This window comes from Pipistrellus kuhlii, unplaced genomic scaffold (assembly GCF_014108245.1).
Source record: "Pipistrellus kuhlii isolate mPipKuh1 unplaced genomic scaffold, mPipKuh1.p scaffold_m20_p_17, whole genome shotgun sequence".
NCBI lineage: Eukaryota > Metazoa > Chordata > Mammalia > Chiroptera > Vespertilionidae > Pipistrellus > Pipistrellus kuhlii.
In genome coordinates this window covers 10,940,565-10,967,683 of record NW_023425482.1, presented here as the reverse complement: position 1 = coordinate 10,967,683, position 27,119 = coordinate 10,940,565, and the positions used below count along the sequence as shown (strand labels likewise).

Here is a 27,119-nt window from a genome sequence, read left to right as displayed (position 1 = left end):
GGAGGCAGCTGATTGATGATTCTCTCTCATCGATGTTTCTAACTCTCTATCCCTCTCTCTTCTTCTCTGTAAAAAAAATCAATAAAATATATTTAAAAAAAAATATATATATATATACATTTTATTGATTTTTTACAGAGAGAAAGGGAGAGGGATAGAGAGTTAGAAACACCAATGAGAGAAAAATATCAATCAGCCACCTCCTGCACACTCCCCACTGGGTATTTGCCGGCAACCAAGGTACATGCCCTTGACTGGAATCGAATCTGGGACCCTTGAGTCCGCAGACCTATGCTCTATCCACTAAACAGGTCAGGGCTAATGAATGCTCTAAAGTGTTAATTGCCTCTTGTGTGGTATTTCCTTTAGTGATGGTGTTCACTCCAGGAGTCCCAGGGCGGCTCCCCCACCACTCTCTCCCTCCGGAACAGGCCTGCGGAGAGCTGGGGTTTTCCGGAGCTCACCTCCAGTGCTTCTCCCTCAGGGAGGCAGCTGCACCTTTGCTGAGACTTTGCCTGTCACCTTCAACCTTGCTATCTAAGATTTCCACATTATCTGCTCAGCTCATCACCTTGGCTAATTAAAGGTATCATTTAGAAGCTAACTTAATTGGAAAACTGCAAAGTAATTTAGGTATGATAACATTATCTCTGAAAGGGAAATATTAACTCACTTTACGCAATAACTTTGTAATAGGAGCTACAGAATTGCAAAATAAGACTGCTGGGTTTTTTTTGTTGTTTGTTTGTTTTGTTTTTATGTAGCACAAAAATCTTTCTTTTTAAATTCTGCTTTCACTTTTTTACCTCAAGACTATTTTATGGACACCACACATACATGGAGTAAGTGGTCTCAGGGAAGGGGTAGCCTCCTGTTCCCAAATCCTTCCCCCAATTTATGAAGTAAGAGGATGCCACAATGCAAATCTTCCACCTTGTCACATGCTGTGTGATCTCTGGCCTAGGGGCACAAACTCACCAAGTTCCAGATACAAAGGGGTTAGTGATTGCCTGCCAGGCCTGTGCCAGGATTAGAAGATACGGTATGTACAAATCCAAAGCAGGGGGCACCCATGGGTGAACACCCTTCCTTCTCCCTCCTGAAGGGAGGAGACAAAGCCTTCAGCTCACCCAGTGAGCAATTCAGACTCTGCGAAGGTGGACTGAAACTATCTATAAGAGGAGTTACTTCCCTTCATGTGCCTATTGACCTGTTCTATTATGCACTGGCCAGTTTTCAACCCATGTGACACAGCGAATGCATTCTGTAAACATTGTGGAACAGCCAATTTTTCTCTCATATTTATTCATCAAGGATTTTCAAAAGGTGGGAGACACTACTGTGTAATAGGAAAGACAATGCACTGACCAGCTCTTGACCTTAATCCTCCGAGTTTCTGAGTCTATAAAAGATTGCTATTGGTTCTCTTGCAGGGATTGATAGGGATTAAAGAAAAGATTGCTAATAAGACACTTAGCATGGTACTTGGCACATGACAGGTGTCCAGTGAATGGCATTTATCAGAGGCTAGAGGATGGGCCAGGAGACTAACAAGTCCCATGTCCTACTCTTCCCATGTTAGTAAACGCCTCAAAGCAGTGATCAGGCTTCCTCAGGCTCAGAGCAGTGCCAGAGCTTCTTGGGGAAGAGCAGCTGCTGCTTGTTATCTCTGTTTATAAAGAAGAAGGATGGAGGGTCAGCAGGAAGGCAGACCCTAACCCCTCTGGGAAGTTCATGTCCTTTGGGTTATGCAAACTCGGCCCCAAACCAAAAGAACATAACGGGAGCCCCAAAAGGCAGAGACTGAGTCTCATGGATCACCCCTAGAATGTGGCATGTAGTCAGTGTGAATTCTAAGAAGGCACAGAATTAGTGTTTTATTCGCTACTGTATTTACAGCATGTAGTAGATACTCAGTAAATATATGTTGAATACGAATGATGTGAGAATGGATGAATACTGTACTTCCTATAGGTTGTCTATCCCAAGCCATTCTCTCCTTTTCTCCTTGGTAATGAAATCCTGATATCATTCAGGTGACAACCTGCTGCCTCCAGAAGAGACTCCTGATTTAAGGCAATCAGGGCACTCCAGTTCCTGCTCACCAGGGATTGGCCTGGGATATTCATGTGACTCAGTTCAGCCAATGAGACTAAGAAAAAAAAAAAATCAGGGCTTCTGGGAAAGATTTTCCTTTAGCTTTAAAGGAGAGATATGTGAAGAGAAAATACCTCTTTTGTCCCTGCTTTGGCATATTACTATGCCAGGATGGTTCCTGGAATGAAGGCAATCATTCATAGGCAAAACCGAACAACCCCACGGGTGAGAAACCACATCTCTGAAGATGGCAATGTATCAGATGGAATGGATCCTGATGAGATAACTCAGGTGAGCTTCTGAGCTACCCAGGACTCAACAGATGACATGATGTCCAAGATGAATGCACATTTTCAGGAGTTCAGCAGATATTCTTATTAATTTTAGCCAAAGCATCTTCCATTAGCTTGTTGAGCCTTCGTGATATTGTTATGGGCTAAATTGTGTCCCCTCCAAGATTCATATGTTAAAACCCAAACCTCTAGTACCTCAGAATGTGACTGATAGCACTTTTACTAGTATTTTATTTATTTATTTTTAATTATTGATTTTTTAAAATTTTTTATTTTTTAGAGAATGAGCATTCATTGGTTGGTTCTTACTAGTATATGTGCCCTGACTGGGAATCCAACTCGCAATGTTCTAACCAACTAAGCTACCCAGCTAGAGCTGATAGCAGTTTTAAAGGGATGATTAAGTTAAAATGAGTCCATTAGGTTAGGCCCTCATCCAATTTGACTAGTGTTTTTCTTCTTTTCTTTTAAAATATATTTTTTGTTGATTTCTGAGAAGGGAAGTGGAGAGAGAGAGAAAGAGAGAAACATCACTGATGAGAATCATTGATCAGCTGTCTCTTGCACGCCCCCTACTGAAGATCGAGTCTGAAACCTGGGCATGTGCCCTGACCAGGAATCGAACTGTGACCTCCTGCTTCATAGGTCGATGTTCAACCACTGTACTACCATAGCTGGGCCTGACTGGTGTCCTTATTAGAAGAGGAAATTTGGACACACAGAGACAGTAGAGATGCAGGCCCCCAGAAGGAAGGCCATATAAGGACACAGTGAGAAGAGGCTATCTGCATGCCAAGGAGAGCAGCCTCAGACGCCCTGCCAACATTTTGATCTTGGACTTCCCAGAAATGTAAGTAAATAAATTTCTGTTCTTTAAGCCACCCAACCTGTGGTACTTTGCTATGGTAACCCTACAAAACTAAGACAGATAGATATCTATCATTATGATCAATATATTATCACCATCTCTATATATAAAAAACCAGTGACTCGCTGAAACCGGTTTGGCTCAGTGTATAGAGCGTCGGCCTGCGGACTGAGAGGTCCCGGGTTCGAATTCAGTCAAGGACATGTACCTTGGCTGCGGGCACATCTTCAGTAGGGGGTGTGCAAGAGGCAGCTGATGGATGATTCTCTCTCATCAGTGTTTCTAACTCTTTATCCCTCTCTCTTCCTCTCTGTAAAAAATCAATAAAATATATATATTTTAAAAATAAATAAAATAACATAAAAAACCAGTGACTGTAATGCTGTAACAACTGAAATGACCAGTTGCTATGACTCCCACTGTGGCCGGTGAACCAGCCTGATTGGGGGTGGGGACAGCTGGCCAACCTCCTGAGGCCCCGCTCCACAGCAGCCCCTCCCATGACCAGCCTGCCCCACCCCAATCAGCCCTCAGCCCCTCCCCATGGCCAGCCCTGCCCCTGATTGCCCCCATCCCAACCACCTACAGCCCCTCCTCCAGCCAGCTCCACTCCCTTCCCCCCATCAGCCTCACACTCTAATCAGGGACAGGGCCGGCCACCAATCACCAATGGCCCCTCCCCAAGGCCACTGGCTTCTGCTGAGGCCCCCCCCCCCCCACAACCTACTGCCCACAGCCTCTGCCCACAGTCAGCCCCACTCCAAATCAGCCCCCTGCCACTGCCCCCCCCATTGACCCTCCTACCCCATTCTGGGGCAGGCCAGCCAGCCCACCACCTACAGCCCCGCCCCATAGCTGACCCCTCTCCCAACTGGCCAGCCCACCCTGATCAGGGCCCAATCAGGGCCAGGCCAGCTAGGGGGAAGGGCTGAGGACACTTGGCCGGCCTGGCCCTGATTGGGCCCTGATCAGGCTGGCCAGCCAACCCCCTGGCCTCTTCTCCTGACAGGCCGGGCCCCAATCTGCCCCAATTGGGGCCAGGCTGCTGGACCCCACCTGTGCACAAATTCATGCACTGGGCCTCTAGTTATTTTTTTTCCCCAGTTTATTTATTTATTTATCTATTTTTAAATATATTTTATTGATTTTTTTTTGCCCTCCTTCCTCCCATACATACCCTCCCTCCCCAGAGTTTTATGTCCATTGGTTGTACTTATATGCATGTATACAAGTCCTTCTGTTGATCTATTATCTCCCCCAAATCTCCCTCCCCTCCCCGCTGTAATTTGACAGTCTGCTTGTTGCTTTACTGTCTCTATATTTTATAATGTTCTTTATTATCCATAAATGAGTGAGGTCTCTAGTTATTTTTAAAAAAATCCTTATCTCCGAATCCTTGTTCCCAGGTTGCAGATGGGACCTAAATGAAGAGAGTTTGCCTTGGTGCCTCAGTATTATGTAACAAGGCAATGATATCAACTAAAGTCTGGCTCTCTGATGGTCCTCCACTTGTTAACATAACCACCTGATACTTCATTCAATAAAACTCTATCAAACATCCATCATGCACTGGGGCTGTGTGGAATTGTCACAGATTATGGTACACATTGAAGTCAGACTGCCTGGTTTAGCTTCCTAATTTGATCTCTTAATAGCTGTGTATCCTAAGGCAAGTTGGTTATCTTCCCTGAGCTTTCTCATCTCTAGAATGATGCTAAGAATACCCATCTCATACGATTATATAAGGCAAGAGCGAGCTGGTACATGTGAAGTGCTTTACAAAGCACTTGACTCAGAGAATGAGCTCAATAGTTGGGGGCATTGCTTTTCTGAAGACACAAAATGGACAAGAAAGGAGAACATATCAATTTTCATTTATATTTTTAATAAAGGAGAATATGTCATGTTTTCATTTATAATTTCAACACAGTCTTCCCAACAAACCTTGTAACAGAGGTATTGCCATCCTATTTTGCAAAGTGAGGTTCACAGGTATCATGTGGCAATGGTCACTGAGTTTTTAAATCGCAGGGTTGACCTCCCAAACCAGGTCTTCTGACTTCTAAGCCCTGAGCTCTTTTTTTCTGCACCAGAGCTGCTACCTCCGGTGGTGTGCTTTCCCCCCCCCCCCTGATCCCGCAGGGTATGCCACATATTCTCATTTAATCCTCACAAGGGTGCAGCTTTCACAACTGGGAATAAATAACCCTGACACAGATACACATGTTTAGACCAGATGGCAGAATAAACTGGCAAGTATTATGGGATTTAATGGAAAATGTAGGTAAAAGGGAAGTGTCTTCTGAGAGAATGGGGCAGAATAGGAAGGCAATAACATTGATGGATAACTGCTTGGGGCCAGGTGCTTTTGCCAGATCCTTGATCTACAATAACCTTGAGATTTTGATATCATTATGCCCCCACTTTACAGTTAAGGAAGTAGAGGTTCAAAGAGGATAAGACACACAGAAAGGGGAGGAATGTGAATCTGGTATCAACACAAGTTTGTACATCTGCCCCTGAATCTGGGCTTATTAAAGTCTGCTGCATATGAAGAATCATCTATTTTTTAAATTAATAATTAATTAATTAATTAATTTTAATTTTTTATTAAATTATTATTTGTGTACAAATACCATTGCCCCCCCTCCCTTACATGCTGTCCCTCCCCAGAGTTTTGTGTCCATTGGTTGTACTTATATGCATGTATACAAGTCCTTCGGTTGATCTATTATCTTCTCCAGATCTCCCTACCCTCCCCGCTGTAATTTGACAGTCTGCTTGTTGCTTTACTGTCTCTATATCTATCTTTTGGTTCATCAGTTTATAATGTTCTTTATTATCCATAAATGAGTGAGGTCATGTGGTGTTTCTCTTTCATTGACTGGCTTATTTCACTCAGCATGATGTTATCCTAGTCCATCCAGGTTGCTGCAAATGATGAGAATTCCTTCTTTTTTATGGCAGCAAAATATTCCATTGTGTAGATGTACCATAGTTTTTGGATCCAATCATCTGCTGATGGGCACCTAGGCTGTTTCCAAATCCTAGCTATTGTAAATTGTGCTGCTATGAACATAGGGGTGCATATATCCTTTCTGATTGGTGTTTCTAGTTTCTTGGGATATATTCCTAGGAGTGGGATTACTGGATCAAATGGGAGATCCATTTTCAGTTTTTTGAGGAAGCTCCATACTGTTCTCCACAGTGGTTGCACCAGTCTACATTCCCACCAGCAGTGCACGAGGGTTCCTTTTTCTCCACAACCTCGCCAACATTTGTCGTTTGTTGATTTGTTGATGTTGGCCATTCTGACAGGTGTGAGATGGTACAACATTATTGTTTTGATTTGCATCTCTCGGATAATTAGTGACTTTGAGCATGTTTTCATGTGCCTGTTGGCCTTCCTTCTGTCTTCTTTTGGAGAAGATTTTATTTAGATTCATTGCCCATTTTTTGATTGGGTCATTTATCTTCCTTTTATTAAGTTGTATAAGCTGTCTGTAGATTTTGGAGATTAAACCTTTATCAGTGATAACATTTGCAAATATGTTCTCCCATACAGTGGGCTTTCTTGTTGTTTTGTTGATGGTTTCTTTTGCTGTAAAAAAGCTTTTTATATTCAAATGGGACTACATCAAAATAAAAAGCTGGAGAATCATCTAGAGCTGTGGCTAGCAAACTATGGCTCATGAGCCACATGAAGCTCTTTGGTCCCTTCAGTGTGGCTCTTCCACAAAATACCACAGCCTGGGTGAGCCTATTTTGAAAAAGTGGCGTTAGAAGTTTACCCGTATTTTCTGGCGTATAAGACGACCCCCAAATTTTTACAGTTAAAACACAGGTTTAGGCCTATATTCGCTGTATAAGACTACCCCCCACTTCAAAGAAAAGACTTACTTTGCCGTCAAGATCTGCAGGTAATTTTTGTGCAATTTTGGTCTTTTGCCCCCGATTTTCGGTTGACTTTTTTTTCGTTTCAAAGGTTGTCTTATACGTCAGAAAATATGGTAAGTTTAAAAAATTTGGCTCTCAAAAGAAACATCATGTACTGTTGATATTTGGTTCTATTGACTAATGAGTTTGCCAACCACGATTCTAGAGACATTTTTAGGACATTAAATGGCTGGGTTCCATCTTCAGGGATTCTGATTCATGGGTCTGAAGCGGGGCCCAGCCAAGTGAAAGGAATGTGCAGCCAAGAGGGAAGCACAGCTCTGAGCTACTGGGACACAGTCTCTGCCCAGGCCTGAAACAGTAATTCCACTCAACAGCTGCACCACCCCCTTTCCTTAGAGAGGGCATGGCTGGTTCTTTCTGTAAGCAGCACAAGTAAGATGAGTTTACGAATTTATCACCCAACATTCTCAGTAACTGAATATAGATTTTAGGCAATGGCATTGCATCAAGATGCACAAATATAGGGAGACCCTAAAATCAAATTCAGGCATCGTTTCTCCCTCCTGATAAGCCTAGAAGTTGAGCTGAAGTTTGTTTTTGGTTTCCTTCATTTATTGTTTAAATGGGTATATAAAATATTTTGTGTTTACTTCTTCAAAAGAGAAATATGATTTAAGTTGCTCTTTATGTATGATTTGGGGAGTGGGGATGGGGAGTGGGGTAGGAGGCTCAGCAGCCTTTATTTAAAACCAAACTAAAATGTCTTTTCCCAACTCTGCAGAACTTCTCATGATGTGCAGAAGGAATTCACATGATTAGCATGCTCTTGGCACCCCCCTAATTCCAGGTGTCTTTTTTTCTCCTTCTTCAAGACAATCTGAGCACTCATCATTGATTCCAGGTGTCTTTGACCGTCCTGACAGCCTCTCTCCTGATTATAAACCAGCCCCACCTCCTGGTTGGATTATTTCAGACCCAAGCCAAATGGACTGCTAAATTATCTCTCCAATCTAAGCCCAGCAAAAAACTAGCTTTTCTCAGTTAAACCAAAAGTGGGACTGGAAAGTGAGAGAGAATAGGAGGGTTAAAGATAAACTAGGACAAATGGCTGGGGAATGGACCTTTGACCAAACTGAAGTAGCCAAGATGCAGCTTTCCCCTGATAGGTGAAGAGATACCAGGTCCTCAGTGAAAAAGCAAAGGGAGAAACAGGGCGTGCCAGGAGGGAAGCTGCTGGAGACCGTGAGGGAAAGGCAAGGAGGAGCCTGGGAGCAGTCGCCTTGAACACAGCAGTCGCCTGTTCACTGTCAGTGTCACTCTCCCTCGGGGCTCGTGAGATGGGTGTAGCATTTGGCAAAAATAAGAAAGAACAAGTGGAGCCTGTGAGGGCCAAAGTGACAGGTGAGTGTTTTGTATAAATGATTGGCTCCTCTTTAATGTTTAGATGTATGCTTTTTTTTTCTTCTGCTTATTATGAGTTATTTCTAAAAAACAGTATCTGGGAGAAAACAACCCATAATCCAGACACATTCTCTATGACAATCTAGGTGTGCTTTTATATTTTATAGCTCAGTTTCCAAGGAGAGGGAACTGTCCTCACTATTTCCAGGAGAAAAGTGCCAGGAATGCTGCATCTGGCATATATACAACGGGATTATTCTGCAAGATGTGGCCCATCCCAACTGAGTGCTGTATTTGTGCAAATGTGTGTACCCTGTATTAATTTCAAAGTGGTGCGAGAAGTGGGGTGAGTTCCCACTCCTGCCTGTGCTTACCAGAGGGCATGGAGAACCTGATGTGATGTCCTCTCAGATACCACAGGGGTGGTTTGGGCATGGAGTGCCTGCAGAGCCAAAAGGCCCATTCCTTGTGTCTCTGTTATTGCCCTGGGCTTTCTCCTCTTCTGCATTGCAGCTTGACTTTCTGGTATTGTTTTGTTTAGATTCTACATAATGACTGGATCTGAACTCTCAGGTCCCCAGCTGGTCGCTTGCTCTGTGTTCTGAGAACAGCATGTGGGGCAGCTCAGGCACATGGGCAGGTTCATCTCTGGCTGTTTTTCATGAGGAGAGGAAACAGTGAGCGTTCTTTATGAGGAAGGTCAGATTGGAGCTTTTCAGCTGAGGATTTGCCTTAGAAATTGCATAGTGCTCAGTAAATTTTATTCCTATTGTATGTCTATGACATTAACCCTATACTCTTAATTCACCTCTCACCTGCTCGTTCTCCTGTGTCCTGGGTCTCTGTGAATAGTCCCCCCAAGGGGGCTTAGTTTCCCAAGGAAAGAGACTTGTCTGGCTTTTCTTTCTTTCTTTTTTTTTATTCTCCTCTCCTTTCCTCAATATTTAGTCCAATCTTATCAGTTCTGTCATCCAAGTGTCTTTGCTGTCCATACTCCATACCACAGCCAGAGACAACTTTCAAAATCCCAAATCTGAATATATTTCATTGATATGAGATGTTCAGAAGAAGCAGATCCTAAAAGACAGCAAGTAGATCAGTGGTTACCCAGGGACTGGGCTGGGAAACGGGAATGATTAAAGGGTGGGTACAGAGCTTCTTTTGGGGGTGATGGAAATATTCTGGAATTAGATAGTGGTGGTGGTTGCACAATATTGGGAATATACTAAAAACCCCTGAATTATACACTTTAAAATGGTGGATCTTATGCTGTGTGAATTTTCTGAATAAAAATAAAAATTGCCCCCATTCAGCAGACAAGTGGATTAGAAAACTGGTATATCTACACAATGGAATTCTATGCTGCTGTAGAAAAGAAGGAATTCTTAACATTTGCAACAGCATGGACGGAACTAGAGAGCATTATGCTAAGCAAAATATGCCAGTCAGAGAAAGATAACTATCATGATGTCACTTATTTGTGGAATATAATGAAAACATAAACTGATGAACAAAAATAGAGCCAGAGACATAGAAGCATCGAACAGACTGTCCAACCTATGAGGAAAGGCGGGGGTCAGTGAGGAGGTAAGACATCAACCAAAGGACTTGTATGCATGTATATGAGCAAAACCAATTGATACAGATATTAGGGGGGTGAGGTCTTGTGCTTGGGGATGGGGGTGACAGGGGAGAAGTCAATGGGGAAAAAAGGAGACTCATGTAATACTTTAAGCAATAAAGAATTAAAAAAAAAAAAAATTGGAGCCCGGCCAGCATGCCTCAGTGGTTGAGTGGTGACCTGTGAATCAGAAGGTCAGGGTTCGATTCCAGGCTGGCATGTGCCCAGGTTGCAGGCTCAATCCCCAATGGGTGGTGTGCACAAGGCAAGGTGATCCATGTTTCTCTCTCATCTGTGTTTCCAACTCTCAATCACTCTCCCTTCCTCTCTTTCATTTTTTTTTTAAATAAATTTTTATTGTTCATATTATTACAAATGTTCCTTCCCCCCGCCACCATTGCTATCCTCCACCAGGTTCCCACCCCACCCTCTGCCCTTTCCCCACTCCCCATTGTCCTCATCCATAGGTGCACAGATTATGTTCAGTCTCTTCCCACATCCCCCTCCCCCTTTTTCCCCAAGAATCATCAGTTCACTCCCCTTCCATACCTCTGATTCTATTATATTCAACAGTTAATATTGTTCATCAGATTTTTTCTTAATTTCCTTGGTTTTTAGATTCACTTGTTGACAGTTACGTATTTGTTGTTCATAATTTTTATCTTTATTTACTTTCTCTTCCTAAAGAACCCCCTTCAGCAATTCATATAATTCTGGTTTGGTGGTGATGAACTCCTTTAGCTTCTTTTTATTAGTGAAGCTCTTTATCTGGCCTTCGATTCTGAGTGATAGCTTTGCTGGGTAGATTATCTTTGGCTGTAGGTTCTTACTATTCATCACCTTGAATATTTCTTGCCATTCCCGTCTGGCCTGCATGGTTTCTGTTGAGAAATCAGCTGACAATCGTATAGGTACTCCTTTATAGGTAACTACCTGCTTTGCTCTTGCTGCTTTTAATATTCTCTCTTTGTCTTTTGCTCTTGGAATTTTAATTATGATTTGTCTTGGTGTAGTCCTCTTTGGATTCCTTTTGTTTGGAGTTCTGTGTGCTTCCTGGACTTATAAGTCTAATTCTTTCACCAGGTAGGGGAAGTTTCCTGTCACTATTTCTTTCAGTATGTTTTCGATATCTTGCTCTCTCTCATCTTCTGGGACCCCCATAATTCTGATGTTGGTTCGCTTGAAGTTGTCCCAGAGGTTTCTTACGTTATCTTCAATTTTCTGGATTCTCTTGCATTCTAGCTTCTGCAGAGAAGTGTCTTCTGGCTCTTTATGTTCCAAATCTTTGACTTGATTCTTGCGATCTTCCATTCTGTTTTTAGGACTCTGTATAATATTTTTTATTTCAGACAATGTATTCTTTATTTCTTATTGATCCCTTATCATTTCTTATTGATTCCTTATTAATTTTAGTTGATCCCTTTTCATATCCTCATAGGTCTTATCGACCTTTTCTAGGAAATTCTTGAAAAACCTTATAAGCGTAGATTTGAACTCTATATCCAGTCACTTTTTGTCCTCCATTTCTTTCGTTTGTGATCCTATTGTTCCTTATTATAACTGTCAAAAGTGTCCCGTTCTTCTGAACATAAAATCAAAGCCCTTGGAGTATGGTGTTGTTGACCTTTGTCACTTGGCCCCTGCTTACCTCTCTAACCTCAATACTTGTGATGTTCTCACTCAAACATTACTGCAATATCTCACTCAACAGCTGGTACATCTCCAGGTCTTTGGACTCGTCTTTGACCTCCTGGTTTGGGTTCTTCCAGAGATAAGCATTCAGGTGTAAGTAGTTGATTCCAAGAAATACTGGGAGGTAAGCCAAAAAAAGGAGCTGGATCCTCTTGGAAACTATTTTCCAGGGACACTGACCTCAGGGAACTATAGGAGCTGCATCCTCTGGGTATAGTATAACTCTTGCCTCACATTGTCCCAGCTTAGGCCAAGGAAGTGGTGGCATTTGACCCCCAATCTCCACCCATTGATGCATGAGAACTGCCTCCAGGGACATTAGTTCTCCAAGGTGCTTCCAGCTTGTCTAGCACACGAGCAGAGCAGCTCCCTGGATGAGAACAAAGCCCTCAAGGGAGGTGGGTGGGGACCAACATCATCTGCTACAACACTCTCTCTTTGGAGCAGTACTGTCCAATAGAAATATAATGCATGCCACATGTGCAATTTTAAATTTAATAATATCCACATTCAGAATAGTAAAAAGAAACAGGTGAAATTAATTTTAGTAGTATATTTTATTTTACACACCAAACATATCCAAAATATGACCAGTTTGACATGTAATCAATATTTTAAAAATTGCTAATGCACTATTTTATATTTTTTCATAGTCCCTGAACCCAGTGTATATTTTATACTTAACAGCACATTTCAGTTTGGACTAGCCACATTTTAAGTATTTAATCACCACATGGGGCTGGAGGCTACCATACTGGATTTCACAGCTCTAAAATGTTATTTCCTCAGGCCTACTTTCCCTCAAGTCTCATCCAAGTTGCTTCCCCTAGGATGCAGCCCTCACTCTATTGCACTACCCTCACCCTCTGGCTGAATCTTGCATTGCCTTTAGCACAGTTTATTTGGACTGTCTGTTCATTCTTCTGCCTCTGTCTCTCAATGGATGGAGATCAATTTAGGACATGGGCGATGCCCATTCATCTTGGTATCCTCAGAGCTGGCACCACATCTGGCATATGATATACTTTCTGGAAATGACTGCTCTGTAAATGAATGGATGTAGTAAGTGGTATGGCTTCAGTTCCTTTTCGTGGCCATTTCTCCTAGCTCTTTGGTTTAGACATGAAAACTGGAAACTAAACATCCTTTCTCTTAACAGGCAAGATTCCAACCTGGTTACGGGGAACACTGCTTCGAAATGGGCCTGGGATGCACACTGTGGGAGAGACCAGCTACAACCATTGGTTTGATGGCCTTGCCTTGCTCCACAGCTTCACAATTAGAGATGGTAAAAGCACTATATTAGTTTTCTATATACTTTAACAAACGGCCATGAATTTATTAGCTTCAAATAATACAAATTAATTATTTTTTATAGTTTTGGAAGTTGGGAGTCTAAAATGGGTTCCACTGGGCTAAAATCAAGGTGTTGGCAGGGCTACATTTTTTCAGGGCTAAAGGAGATAATCCATTTTCTTAACTTATCCAGCTTCAGAAGCTACCAGTATTCCTTGGCTTGTGGCCCCATCTCCCTCTTCAAAGCCAGCTCTCTCTCTTTCTCTGTTTCTCTCTCTCTCTCTCTCTGATTCTATAATCACATATCCTTCTCTGACTCTAACCTTCTTTTTTTTTCTTTCTTTAAAAATATATTTTATTCATTTTTCACAGAGAGGAAGAGAGAGGGATAGAGAGTCAGAAACTTCGATGAGAGAGGATCATCGATCAGCTGCCTCCTGCACACCCCCCACTAGGGATGTGCCTGCAACCAAGGTACATGCCCTTGACCGGAATCGAACCCGGGACCCTTCAGTCCGCAGGCCGACGCTCTATCCACTGAACCAAACCAGTCCTGGCGACTCTAACCTTCTTATCTCCCTTTTATAAGAACTTTTGTGATGACATTGAGCACATCAGATAATCCAGGATCATCCTCCCTCTCAAGATCCTTACCTTAGTTATACATATGCAGTCTCTTTTGCCCTGTCAGGTAACATATTCACAGTTCCAGGGACTAGGACGTGGACATCTTGGGGAGGTGATTATTCAGCCCACCATAATCATAAACCTCTCTGGAAAGGTGGCCAAAGTTCTTTTTTCAAAGAATTCAACTTGCAAACTATGTAATATGTATTCTCAATAAGTTGGGCAACCACAGGCAAAAGATTACATGTTTTGGAATTAAATATGTATCAAATCAAAATAGGGGAGTAACAGAGCTGAAAGGATAAAAGTCAAATGCTCAGGAAAGCCATGTCACTCAAGTAATACATTCAGTAACTCTCTCTGAGTGGACTCAGAATATAGGGCAGAAAATAGAGAGTGCCACAGATAAGGCAAAATTCTGAGTTCAGGATACTGGCTCAAGAAGTGGATTATAATCCTGGCTGGTTGGCTCAGTAGATACAGCATCCACCCACAGACTGCAGGGTCCTGGGTTCAATTCCCATAAGGGCACATACCTCCGTTTCAGGCTTGATCCATCCCCTGCCCTGGTTGGAGAGCGTGTGTGGAGGCAGCCAATCAATGTGTCTCTCTCACATCCATGTTTCTCTCTGTGTGTTTCTTCTTCTCCCACTCTCTTAAAAATCAATGGGAAAATATCCTCAGGTGAGGATTAACAACAATAAAAAGTGAAATGTGAACTCTTTGCTATTGGCCACTGGCTGGTTTATGTCACAGCAGCACGAGCTGAGTTCTTCAAGAGGTCCAGGATGGCTTGCGTGAGGCTTTAACAGGCTCAAGGGCACATGGTGGGGAAATTCATGTTCAAGAACTTCAGCTTGGTGACTTTTTTTTTTTTTTTTTAACCCTGTGTCTTAGCCTGGGCAATAGTCTGTGGTCACTCACCTCCCTTGGCCTCATCAGTGAAAAGAGCATAATCATCCTCTCTGGAGAATTGTTGTGATGCTTAGAAGTATAGATGATTAACAAGAGCCTGACACCTGGGAGACGCTCAGTAGATTAAAAACCATCAGCACTATTTCTGGGTTTGAATCCCAGCTCCACCATCCTAGCTTACATGCACCTATGTTGTGTGACCTTGGCCAAATTACTGACCCTCTCTGTGTCTCAGTCTCCCATCAGCAAAATGGAGATATAGCAATAGCATATCTCATAGACTTGCTGTGGAATTTAAAGGCATTAATATGTGTAAGGAGCTTTGTATAATGTCCAGCATATAATATGTGCTTAATAAGCATTAACGATTACTTTTGCATAACTATTATTTCTTCCAAGCCAGTCAGCAATTATTGACTCTATGCCAGCAACTTGCTCAAACATTTCATAGTAATGTGTGAAAACCATGAGGTCTGTTTGCAAAAACTTAGACATTATGCTCAGACTCAGCTGCAGAGAGGGTGGCTCCATATTTCCTGATAGCTCCAAACTCTAACAATCTCCTCCTTTTTTGGACAGAAGTCACCAATGATTCCAGGGGAAATAAATGCTGTGCTGGATGAGGTGCATAAAAAGCGGCTTCCTTTCTGTGAGGCTCTGCCTCACCAGACTGCCAGGTCCTCTGTGGCCATATGTGGTGCTCATGTTGATGCTGTAGGAGGTGTTCTGATTCCCTCTTTGCAGGTGTAGAAATGGAAACTTTAGAGAGGTTGAATGACTTTTCCAAGGTCAGGCTTGTGTTGTCTGGAATTTAGTTTGCAGCCCTCTCTCTCTCTCTCTCTCTCTCTCTCACACACACACACCCCTCTCTCCCCCCCTCCCCCACATCTCTACCTGAGAAATAGCAGATTGCTTAAGTGGCCCCCTCACAGCTTACTAAGCAGTAGCTCTGGCATCCTTCCTTAGAGACACCCCCCCCTTCCAGGGACAAGGGAACCAGCAGAGAGTGGCCGAGCCATGGCTAGCTTATGGAAGCATGGGATAAATAGGAGGCCAATGACCAAAGTTATCCCATGCTGTTTATAATTTCTAAAAGCTTCTAGTAGGTTTTCAAACTAAAAATTCATTGTCAAAGGTAAGAAGTTATTTGGTATCCTTTTATGAGATGTCCAGACAGGTGTGACTACAAGAAGAGACACAGAGAGGCTCAAGAAATAAAGGTGATTTTACTTACAGGCACAGTACATCATGCAAGGCCACAAGGGAAAACACCAGGGTGGCCAAGAGGCAGAAGACAGGACAGGGCATATGCTTAGGCCACAGCCTTTATTGAAAGACAGGAGGCTCTATCTGACTCAAAACCCCAATATATATATAAGTCACATGACATATATATATATATATATATATATATATATATATACACACACACACATAAGTATCTATATATATCTATATATATCTAGATATATCTATATATATATAGATATATATATATAGATATATATAGATATAGCCATTCTCCTCCCCCCAAACCAGACCTTATTCTAGAAGATTCCAAGCAGGAGACTGTTTATTTGTTTTCCTTTAGAAGGAATGTGGCTAATTGGACTCTTCCAGGAGCGGGGTTGGGTGTGTGTGTGGGGTGGGGGGGGGTTAGGGGGGGGTGTGACTCCTTCTTTAATTTCAGCCTTGAGCAATCCCAGAGACACATTTCCTGTTGTCCCAAGTGCTGTGTGCTCTGGGGCTGGTTGTGTACAATAAAATGGGCTGCCTGGGTTGGGTGTTTACATTTTAAGCAAACAGATTTCAACATTTTGAGTAAAGCACCACAGGGCCCAAAGCACCTTAGCCAGTGCCTGTGGGTGGTGACTCTCAGAGAGAGGCCAGGAAAGAACAGGCCAGCTCAAGGGGAGACCAGGATGTTCCTAGAGCAGAGTCTGTACAGCATTTGGTTGAAGATCAGTGTGTGTAGCCTCACCAAGCCCTACCTGATCTTTCTGCCTCCAGGATTTTGTTGGACAATCCAGAATTTCAGCAGCCATCAGTTATCAATATGTGACAATGGCCCAAAGTCTTGCCTACTCTGCTCTGCATCTCAATAGCATAGGTAGCTTTTATTGAGCACCTACTGTATGTCAAGTGCTAAACAGGCCTTAAATGCCACAGTAATTCTGTGAGAAATGTATTATGATCCTCATGTCACAGTGAAGGGGACTAAGCCTGCATATGACACAAGGTCAAGTGCATGGCTGGTAGATGATGGAGCAAGGATTCATATCCATGTGGAGACTTGAATCTCCTCAGGGGTAAAGCTCATGCCTGTCCTGCTCACCCTAATATCCCTCAGTAAAACCCCTGGAATGGCTGAAATTGATGTGAAGACCCATTGAAGGTGTCAGCCTGCGATGATTCTGCTTCTTCTCTTTCAGGCGAAGTCTATTACAGGAGCAGATACCTGAGAAGTGACAGCTACAATGCCAATATGGAGGCAAACAGGATTGTGGTATCAGAGTTTGGAACAATGGCCTATCCAGACCCCAGCAAAAACATATTTTCCAAGTAACTGTCCATTTTGAATCAGGTCATGCTTTCTGATATTCTTGATGGTCAAAACAACCAGTGTTTGCTGGTCTGACAATGGTCTTTAGGGGAGATGAAAGTGTCATGTGACTAGCCTTGGCCTATCTTTGCTATGCCATTTTCGGTCACTGACAGCAAGAGAGGCAAAGAGCATCATTATTAAGTATTCTCCCACATGACTGGTGGGAGGGCAATTTGGAAGTATCTATCAGAATTGCAAATGCACATTCCATACTTGTTCCTGCTGAAATGACAAACGTACAAGGTTAATCATGGCTGCATTAACTTGTTATGATGAGGAATTAAAAATAACTCAAATGTTCATCAACAGAGGAATGGTTAGATGGTAACAGTAAAACTACAAAAAAAAAAAAAAAAAAAAAAAAAAAAAAGAAAAGAAAAAAAAAGAAAAGTACCAGGTAGAAGTAAAAAAGAGGATATTTTTGATGTACAGAATGGGAGGATTTCTAAGATATATTAAGTTAAAAAAGATAAAGCTATATAAATAGCAAATAAGTCCTGGCCAGGTAGTTTGTTTGATTAGAGCGTCATTCAGTATTCCAAGGTTATGGGTTTGATCCCCGGCCAGGGCACATATAAGAATCAACCAATGAATGCATAAATAAGTGGAACCACAAATTGATGGGTTTTTTTTCTCTCTCTCTCCCCTTCCTCCTTCTCCCCTCTCTTCCTTTCTCTGAAATCAATAAATAAAAATTTAAAGAGCAAATAATATGCTATATTTTGTGTAAAAAGGCAGGAAGAAATATAGATTTGTTTTTGCTTGTACATGCAAAAAGAAACTGGAAAGATGCAAAAAAGAGGTGGTAAACTGGCAAATGGGAGAAAAGGATAGGAGAAGATCTTTAGTTGTATATATTTTAAATCATTTGGGTTATGACGCATATGAATGTATTACATATTTAACAAATTAAATTCTTGGCCACGGAATCGGGCTTGCTGTCAGTATCCCCTTCCTCGTACTCTTTATATATACAAGAATTATGAAATGTGTTAGGGCTGGAGGGTCCCAGAGATGGATGATTGCTTCTGCTTTTCCAGAATTGCTTGAAACTCACATTTGCAGGTGGGAGAAGAGGAAGCAAAGAAGGGAGGGTGGGGGGTGGGGGTAATCCTTGCTGTTATATTACTTGCCAGTAGAGGGAGCACTAACCAATACAGGAATCCAGGATCCTTTTTTCCTGCTTTGGGTTTGCCTTTTTGATTTTTGGTGGTTTTTTTTTGTTTTGTTTGTTTTTTGTTTTTTAAATTTATTGGGATGATGTTGATGAATAAAAGTATATGTTTCAGGTATACAATTCTATAATACATCATCTGTATGTAGTATGTTTATCACCCCAAGTCAAGTCTCTATCCCTTTAACTTTCTATCCCCTTAACTTTCTTGAGTTTGCCTTCTGACCAAATTAGTTATGGGTTCTTAACTTAAAGTTAGTTTGCTTTATTTAAAACAAACAAATAAACAAACAAACAAATTCATTTCCTGGACAAATTTGAGGTAACTGGTGTGGATTCACATTCCTGCCAAAAGATTAGTTGTTTTGCTAGTCTTTAGGAACCATTATGGGTACATGTATGGCTTCTATAGAACTTCTTAAAAATCTTCAGAATAACCCACTAGTTCTTTCTGGCTTTGGTGCAGAAGACCTTTGGATTTTTGAGAGCCCAGGGCTCAGTTGGTGGCCATGTTGTCCAGCTGATTGTCATTCCATAGTTTATTCATTATGGTAGTACCTTTGGTCACTTGATATCTGAGTCCTCTAGTGACATTTTGGGACCCAACACTTTTTCTTCCTTAAGTTGAAGTAGTACATTTTAAGTGTTAGGAAAACTAAAACCATCTCAAGCAGAATTTTCCAGCTGGTAGACCCAGCCATTGACCCATAGATTTGCTTTTTCCCCCCAGAGCTTTTACCTACTTGTCCCAGACCATCCCAGATTTCACAGACAACTGCCTGATTAACTTCATGAAGTGTGGAGAAGACTTCTATGCGGTCACGGAGACCAATTACATCAGGAAAATCAACCCACAGACTCTGGAAACTCTGGAAAAGGTATCAGTGAATTTATAATCAGCATCAGTTTTTTACTCAAGACAGGAACCCCTTAAGGGGAGGCCATGTGGCCTGCAGGAACTCATGGCACTTACACTAGGTTCTAAGCTCCTTTAGGGCTGGGACTGAGTTTTTTTTTCATTTTTGTGACTGTTTTCATTCCTAGGGTTATCATAGCAAGCACCACAAACAGGGTGGCTTACAACGATAGAAATTTGATCTCTCACAGTTCCGAGGGCTGAGAGTCTGAAATCAAGATATTATAGGGCCATGTTCTCTCTGAAGGAGGACAGTGTTCTCTAGGGTAGTATCATTCCTTGCCTCTTCCACCTCCTGGTGGTTGCCAGCAATCCCTGGTGTTCCTTTACTGATAGATAGGATGCATCACCCCAGTCCCTTCTAAGGATATAGATCATTGGATAAAGGCCACCTGATCTAGCATGACTTCATTTTAACTTAATTACATCTAAAAGACCCCATTTCTAAAAATAGGTACCAGGAGTTAGGGCTTCAGCGTATCCTTTTGGAAGACCACAACTCAACCTTTAGTAGAGTCTAAAATTCTTGGCTCTGAGTGGTAGCTCAATGAATGTCTAAGTGAATGGCTATGCTGGACCTCCCATGATTCACAGTGGCCCTACCTCGTATTGACCTGAAGAGGGAGGCATTAGGCAGAGAGCAGGAGTACAAAAATAAATGCCCAATCAGATACCTTTCCTGGGCAGAATCAAGTCAACATTTTTGTCAAAATCAATAGACCCACTTTCAATTTTTTTTTTCCAGCTGGCCATTCTAAGCTTTGATGACTTCACCATACATTTTAATGATCTGTTAAAAGGAGTGCTTTTTTTAGCTGTGGAATTATATCCAGCTCTTTTTAAGCTAGGTGGCTTAGGTCTAACTGATGTACAAGTTGCACAAAGTAGCTGGGGGGCTGTGCTGTTGTGGGGAGGAAGGGCTTATAGCAGGTTCCCAGGCCATTGCATTGTTCTACAGTTGTGGCTTGTTCAAAGTGGGCCATTATTGAGGTTGCTAGTTGAATTTTACTTTGATCAAAAAAATTTTTTGTCTTATGTGTGTATTTTTTGTTACTCCTCACTCAAAGATATTTTTTTCCATTGATTTTTAGAGAGAATGAGTGGGGATGGGAAGAAGGCAGGAAGGGAAGGAAGGAGTAAGGGAGGGAGGGAGGGAGAGAGAGAGAGAGAGAGAGAGAGAGAGAGAGAGAGAGAGAGAGAGAGAGAGAGAGAGAGAGAGAGAGAGAGAGAGAGAGAGAGAGAGAGAGAGGTGAGACACACACATGGATTGGTTGTCTCCTGCCACCCTTTGATACACAGATTGACACTCATCACTTCGCCACACTGGCCATGGCTGAACAAATGTTTTTGTAACCTCTCCATTCCCAGAATAATCAAATAATCCTATGAGAGAGAGGCCTGGAGATTTCTGCCTCTGTGGAATGCAAAAGGAGATGGTTTAAATGACTTCAGCAGAATGACACAGAGCAGTGGCCAAAATTAGCACTATGGCTGCCTCTCTGCACAGGTCATTGCTTAGAGTTCTCTGTGGTGAGGTGTCCTGAATTCATTCTGAGGACCTCCGACAGGGCCAGGAAGCAGGATCTGAAAAACTGCCACAGAAAATGCACAGCTTACTAATCCCCTGCAATTTATTTGCTGTAGAGCCCCCCATGAGGTTATTATCAGTTCACAAGAATAAACCTTCTCTTGAAAAGTGAAGTCTGCCTTATTTTCAGATCAGACAATGTGCAGAAATAGCCTTCACCTCTTTGACCCTAGAATCAGTCAGCTATTCATAGGATTTTAACTTCTCTCCTTTTTAAAGCCAGGTGCCTGTCATATTTTTCAGGTTGATTATAGAAAGTATGTGACTGTACATCTGGCAACAGCACATCCTCATTATGATTCGGCTGGAAATGTTCTCAACCTAGGCATATCCATTGTGGACAAGGGGAAGACAAAATATGTGATCTTTAAGATCCCTGCCACAGCACCAGGTAGGTCGTCCTGGGGATACAAGAAGCACGGATGGCAGGTGACTCTCTCTGAAGAATTCTGACTTTTGTTCATGATACAGACTCAATCTGACACTCTCCCTCCCAGACGGTCCAGATGACCATGAGCTCATTTCCCTTCCTTAGGAGAAAAGAGATGTTGCTGGGCTTCCCATCCATCCACCCATTCATCATCCACACATTCATCCATATATTTCTCATCTGCACATTTCCCTTTTTTTCCTCTCTCCCTCCCCACCCTCCCTCCCTTCCTTCCTGACATTTTTTCAGTCTTCTGACCAACTTTTGTATGTCAGAGCTGTGCCACCCACTTTCATGCCAGCCCCTGAAGCCAGGTTCCCAGAATTGTTCAGGGAGCTCAGCCCTGCTGGGATCAACTCCAGTTCCCCACCCTGATCTGCAGGCCTTCTGGACCTTCTCCACTTAGCACAGGGATCCTGGAGGGAAGCCCGGGCCAATTGCGATTGCATGCTTCTGAGGGGCAGGAAGGTGGGGCTCATGGCCTTATTTTGTCCAGGACCCACCTGGGCACCTCAGCCAGGAGACCAGGCCTCCCGTGGTGGCTGGAGATAGGGAAGAACTATAAGGGTTCCTCTTGGTTTAGGAAAACTGGTTTCCATCTTTCCTCCCTGCTGCTCCCCCTCCCCACAGTCCTGTAGGACCTCCTAAGCAAGCTACCAGGCTCTGCTGGCAGAGGTGAGCAAGCCCCTGAAGTCAGAAGGTACTATGAGTATTCTTGTTAAATGGAACTCCTATTAATTAAACCAAGAAAGGGATCTAGGGTCTAGCTTAGAATCCTAGAATGTCAGACGTGGGGATGGTCTAGGCATTTGAGTTTACCACCTCATATTACAGAGGACTGTGAGGCCCAGGGGATCAGGTGACATGCCCACGGTCACAGCTTACAGCAATGTCATGCAAGCAGCTCCTCTGAGCGCCTGCTCCCTGCAGGTGGCTTACCCTAGGATCACGCCCATCTCCTGCCTGCCAGGCCAGGGTGCTTTTCATTTCGGTTTGCTTTGTGCTTCATTTGTTTTGTGTAAAAAAGAACGAACCCACAACCTACAGCCTCCCTCCCACCAGCCAGCTGTTCACAATGTGCACAGGTGGCCACCAGGAAGGGAGAGACGCTTGCAGATAGCTCATTAGAAACCAGCCCCAGGCCTGGGAGGGGAGTCCTTTTGGCCAGTGGGTGACTCATGCTTGCAGAAGAATAAGAAAACTGAACATGCACTGAGTACCTTCCGTGTTTGGGCACTGGGCGAGGTACTTGGACTACTCCATTATCTCACTTTTCTCTTCCTTCACGCTGTGAATGTTATGAGCCCTAACACATAGCAGAGGAGGTAGCCAGGCTAAAGGGCTGTCTTCTTGGCTTACCGTGTAACTTTGGCCATAATGATATAGATCATTCCACCAAGTCTTGGGCTCCCATCTGTAAAATGCGAATCATACAGCCTACTGTGGTGATCACAATATATGTAAAAAGCCCCTCGTCACCATCGGTACTTATTCTCTCCCAGTGTTTCAGAATGGGCAATGGCAAAAGAAATTCATGAAACCCTCTGAAATACATGTCTGTATTAGAAAAACTCCAGTTTCCCTACCTTTGTATCTCCTTCACTTTGACACTCCATTCACAACACTTCTGACCCTGGCTGGGGGTGAGAGGTTCCCCACACCAAGAAGTTCTCTGTGATGCCCGCTGGTGTCCTGTGATTTATTTCACTCAATCCTAAGGCTATCTACTTGATCATGACAACCCCATAGGTTAAGGACTCAGTCCCACAAGACTGCTTCTACCCCATTTCAGATGCCAATCAAGTAGTAGGTCCCCAGGTTATCCACAGCTTCTATTCGACTTGGCTACAAATCAAGGGTTCTCCCCTCCGTGCTCCCCCATCCCCCCTGGTTTCAATTAATTTGCTAGAGCATCTCATAAAACTCAGGGAAACACGTTTGCCATTTTATTAAAGGCCACAATAGAGTATACACATGAATATACAGATGAAGAGATGCAGAGGGTAAGGTCTGAGAGGTTCTGGGGCTCAGGAATGCCTGTCTCATGGAGTTGGGGGTGCTTCGGGCTCCCAGTGTGCATGTGTTTGCCTATCTGTAAGTTCTTTGAACCCCATGCTGTTGGGTTTTATAGAGGCTTTCTTAGGTAGGCATGATGGATGCCTCTCTCTCCTCTCTGGAGGATGAGGGATGGAGTTGAAAAAATTCTAAGCTGTAATTATGACTTGGTCTTTCTGGGGACCAGCCCCCATCCCGGAGCCCACCCAGAGTCATCTCAAAAGGTGCTCCTCATGCTCTTATCACTTGGGAGTTTACACAGCTTTCAGGAGGCCTGGGTCACGGACGGGGTCAAAGACCAAGCATTAGAATAAGAGATGTTCCTCTTGCTATGCAGGTTTTAGGAGCCCCGTGCCAGGGTCTGGGGAAAGATGCCAAAATATATATTTTTCTATTAATTCACAATGTCAAATGAGGGTCCTCAGCAAAATATCCAAGCACTTGCCCGGGAGCTGGCCCCTCCCCTGGGCCAGCTTGATGGAGCCTCAGGCCCAGCCCTCCTGCTGAGCCAAACTCCACGTTTCATCCCACTCCTCAGCCGATCCATATGCACATGAGAGTTTGAGTGCATTGCTCCAGAACAGGGGCTGACAAACCTTTTCTGTACATATTCAGGATAGTCAATATTTGAGGCTTTGCAGACATGTAGTCTCTGTTGCAAGTACTCAATAATGCTGCTGTGGCTCAAAAGCAAAAGCAGCCGTGGCCCCTGCATAGAGGAGGAAGCATGCTGGGTTTCAAATAAACCTTCATCCAAAAGCAGGTGGAGCCGGGTTAAACCTCGGGTTGTGGTTGTGGAACCCTGGCCCAGAGGTCTGATTGTGGTTCACTGTCTTCAGCTTGCAGAAGCAGGTCTCCGAGTGGGGTGGGCTTGTGCCCCGCATCAGCGAGGCAGCACCCCCTTCACCTGCTTTCCTCGCTTTGAGGAGCTCTGCTATAGGTGATGGTGCTGTGGTCCGGGCAGCCAGGCCCTGCTTGGCGCCTGAGGCTTGCTTTTCTCCAGACAGGACAAAGAGGATGAGCCCCCTGGAGCACACGGAGGTCATCTGCTCCATCCCCTCCCGCTCCCTCTTCTCCCCGAGCTACTGCCACAGCTTCAGTGTCACCGAGAACTACATCATTTTCCTCGAGCAGCCCTTCAAGCTGGATATTCTCAAGATGGCAACTGCGTACATCCGGGGAATGAGCTGGGCTTCTTGCCTGGTTTTCCACGGGGAGGACAAGGTAAGCCCTGGCTGGGCCTGAGGACAGGCAGCATGAGGACGGCCAGAGCGAGGTGTCCCTGGACACTGAGACAAAGGTCAGCTCTGAGGAGGCTTCTTAGGAAAGAAAGAAGTAAGCCACCGTACAACATTTCCGGGGGGCATCAGCCAACCTTCCAGAGAGTTCTGAACTTAGGGTGGTCCTTCAGAGAGGTCCTGAGTTAGGGCAAGGGTGCCAGGCTTTTATAGCCCCATATCAATAAGTCAGTAGAGAAGACTGTCCTGAAAGGGTGTGTGACCTTGGACAAGGTAGCCTCCTTGCAGTCCCCACTCACCTCAGTCCTAACCAATATCTGGGCTCCTTCAGCCTCCGCTGTTATTGACAAGGCCTTTTCAGCACCCCTGCAGCCACTGTGCAATGTCAGGGGAGAGGGGCCATAGATTGTTCAGACATCATAATGACAGGGTTCTGCCAGAACAACAGAAACGCCTTCCGGGTAGAGACACCTGGGTGCACAAAGTATGTATATGTGAATGCATGTGTGTGTGTCCATGTAGGTATGATGTGTATACATGTCTTCACATGTGTATACGTGTATGCATGTGTGTATGTCTATATGTATGCATGTACATGTGGGGGGGGTTTTTTGCTGCTGTTACTTGTGAAATATATCAAGTGGTTCCATGTCATTCAAATAATATAGAAGTATAAAAACCAACCTATCAGGCCCCTTCCCACATCGTCCCCACTCCTCCCCCCAACCATTGCCCTTTCCAGAGAGAACTACCATATCCATTTGACATCCTTCTGCTCCTCTTTCCACATACCACACACATCTTTATGTACATATACAAACATGTGTGTCCCCATCTCTTTAAGGCCCATCGCTCTTCTTGGGGAAGAGAGTGGGGTGTTCAAAGGAACAAAGGGCTTAGGTGTGGTCCCTCCTCTACTAAGACCTTCCAGTAATTTTCCATATTCCTTGGAGTAAGATCCAAATGCCTCACTCTTTGGCCTGTAACACCCTTTATATCTCATCCCAACCCGTGGCTCCCTTGCTCACTCCACCTCCTCCTGTATCTCAAACCAGCCACACACATTCTTGCCTCAGCACCTTTGGGTTTTCTATCCCCTGGAATATTCTTCCCCCCATGGCTTCCTCCTGAAAAAAAAACTACTCCAGGTCTTAGCTCCAGCCCTCTGACCTCAAGGTCTTCCTTGGTGAACTCGTCTACAACAGACCCTTCCCCAGGCTTCTCCATCCCTGGGCCGGCTTCACTTTTCTCAGTAGCACTCATCATCAAACCCCCCTGACAGAGGATATATTTGATCATGGGCTGCTGGCCTCACTCCAACTGAAATATAAACTGCAGGAAAGCAGGGGCTTGGTTTTATTCTGTCTCTCTAGTTCCTGATAAATTGTCTATAAATATTTGTGGGATGAGTGAGTGAGGCAAGGGGCCGGCAGAGGAGCCAGTTAAATCCCTAGGCACTTCTTGGAAATGGCAAAGTTAGGCCACATTGTTTACTCATAGGTTGCATCACAGGTAGTCTCTTGAGTGCATTCCATTGTTCTGCCTCCCCATGTCTCTGACTTTCTCCTAGGATGTCAATTAAAAAGGGGCTTAGCTTTTTGTCAACCTTTGTTGACAGTGTTGTCTGCAGTGACTTTCATTTATGAGTTTACTCTCTTAAAATGCAAATGAAGACTGCTTCCTTAGAGGGTGCTCATACCAAAAATAAAAAAATCCTCAAACACCTGAGGAGCATCCCACTGGCAGGAGCTGCAGGGCCCTTTGTGCCTCCACCCTGAGGCCCCAGGGGATCCCCTTGCCCTGGATGGCAGGCTGAGAGCCCTGGGAGAACTTTGGAATACATTTAGAAGAGAACTTTCTGAAAGACCCAGGGATTGGGTTACCCCTGTACTCATTCTCCTACTGACTCCCACCACCATGCTATCAAAGCTTTCCTCCTCTGCACCCTGCCCAACATTTAAAGCTTGGTTCTGAGAAAGGTGAGAGACAAGCAAACAAGCAGGGAGGAGGTGGTGAAAAATCAGCCCAGAGTGGTCCCTCCCTCCTTTTCAGGAGGAGGGTGATTGGGCCAGAGCTGCCAAAAGATAGAACCACCACCCCCTTCCCTTTGGATTAGGTAACTGGGGCTACAGATATGGCTAATTACCACCCAGGGTGACACCGCCTCGTGACACCCAGAGTGTGTGCAGCAGCCTCATGAGCAGCTACCCATGTGGGATCCTTAGCTAGAACCAGGTCACTCAGCCCTCCAGGGCAGGGGTGTTGCTGTGGCAACCACATCCCTGTAACAGGCTCTGTGGTGCAGATTGGAGAGGGTACCCAAAAGGGAAGGTGTGGTTTCAGAGTGTTAGGGGCTCTGGCTGTGGATGAAGGCTGGAAAGCCCTGGAGGTCTGGCACCTCGC

General features: G+C 43.9%; 1 protein-coding gene across 1 annotated transcript in view; it reads left to right on the top strand.

Annotated features, from left to right (window-relative positions):
• The first annotated feature begins 8,083 nt into the window (after positions 1-8,083).
• The window catches only part of BCO1 (beta-carotene oxygenase 1), a 36,241-nt gene continuing 17,205 nt past the window's right edge, over positions 8,084-27,119 (top strand). Inside the window, exons 1-6 of the mRNA XM_036441575.2 lie at positions 8,084-8,559; positions 13,032-13,160; positions 17,143-17,272; positions 19,220-19,367; positions 21,237-21,384; positions 24,482-24,702. Coding sequence (XP_036297468.1) covers positions 8,496-8,559; positions 13,032-13,160; positions 17,143-17,272; positions 19,220-19,367; positions 21,237-21,384; positions 24,482-24,702 — 840 coding nt within the window. The 5' untranslated portion in view covers positions 8,084-8,495. The remainder of the gene's footprint in view (positions 8,560-13,031; positions 13,161-17,142; positions 17,273-19,219; positions 19,368-21,236; positions 21,385-24,481; positions 24,703-27,119) is intronic.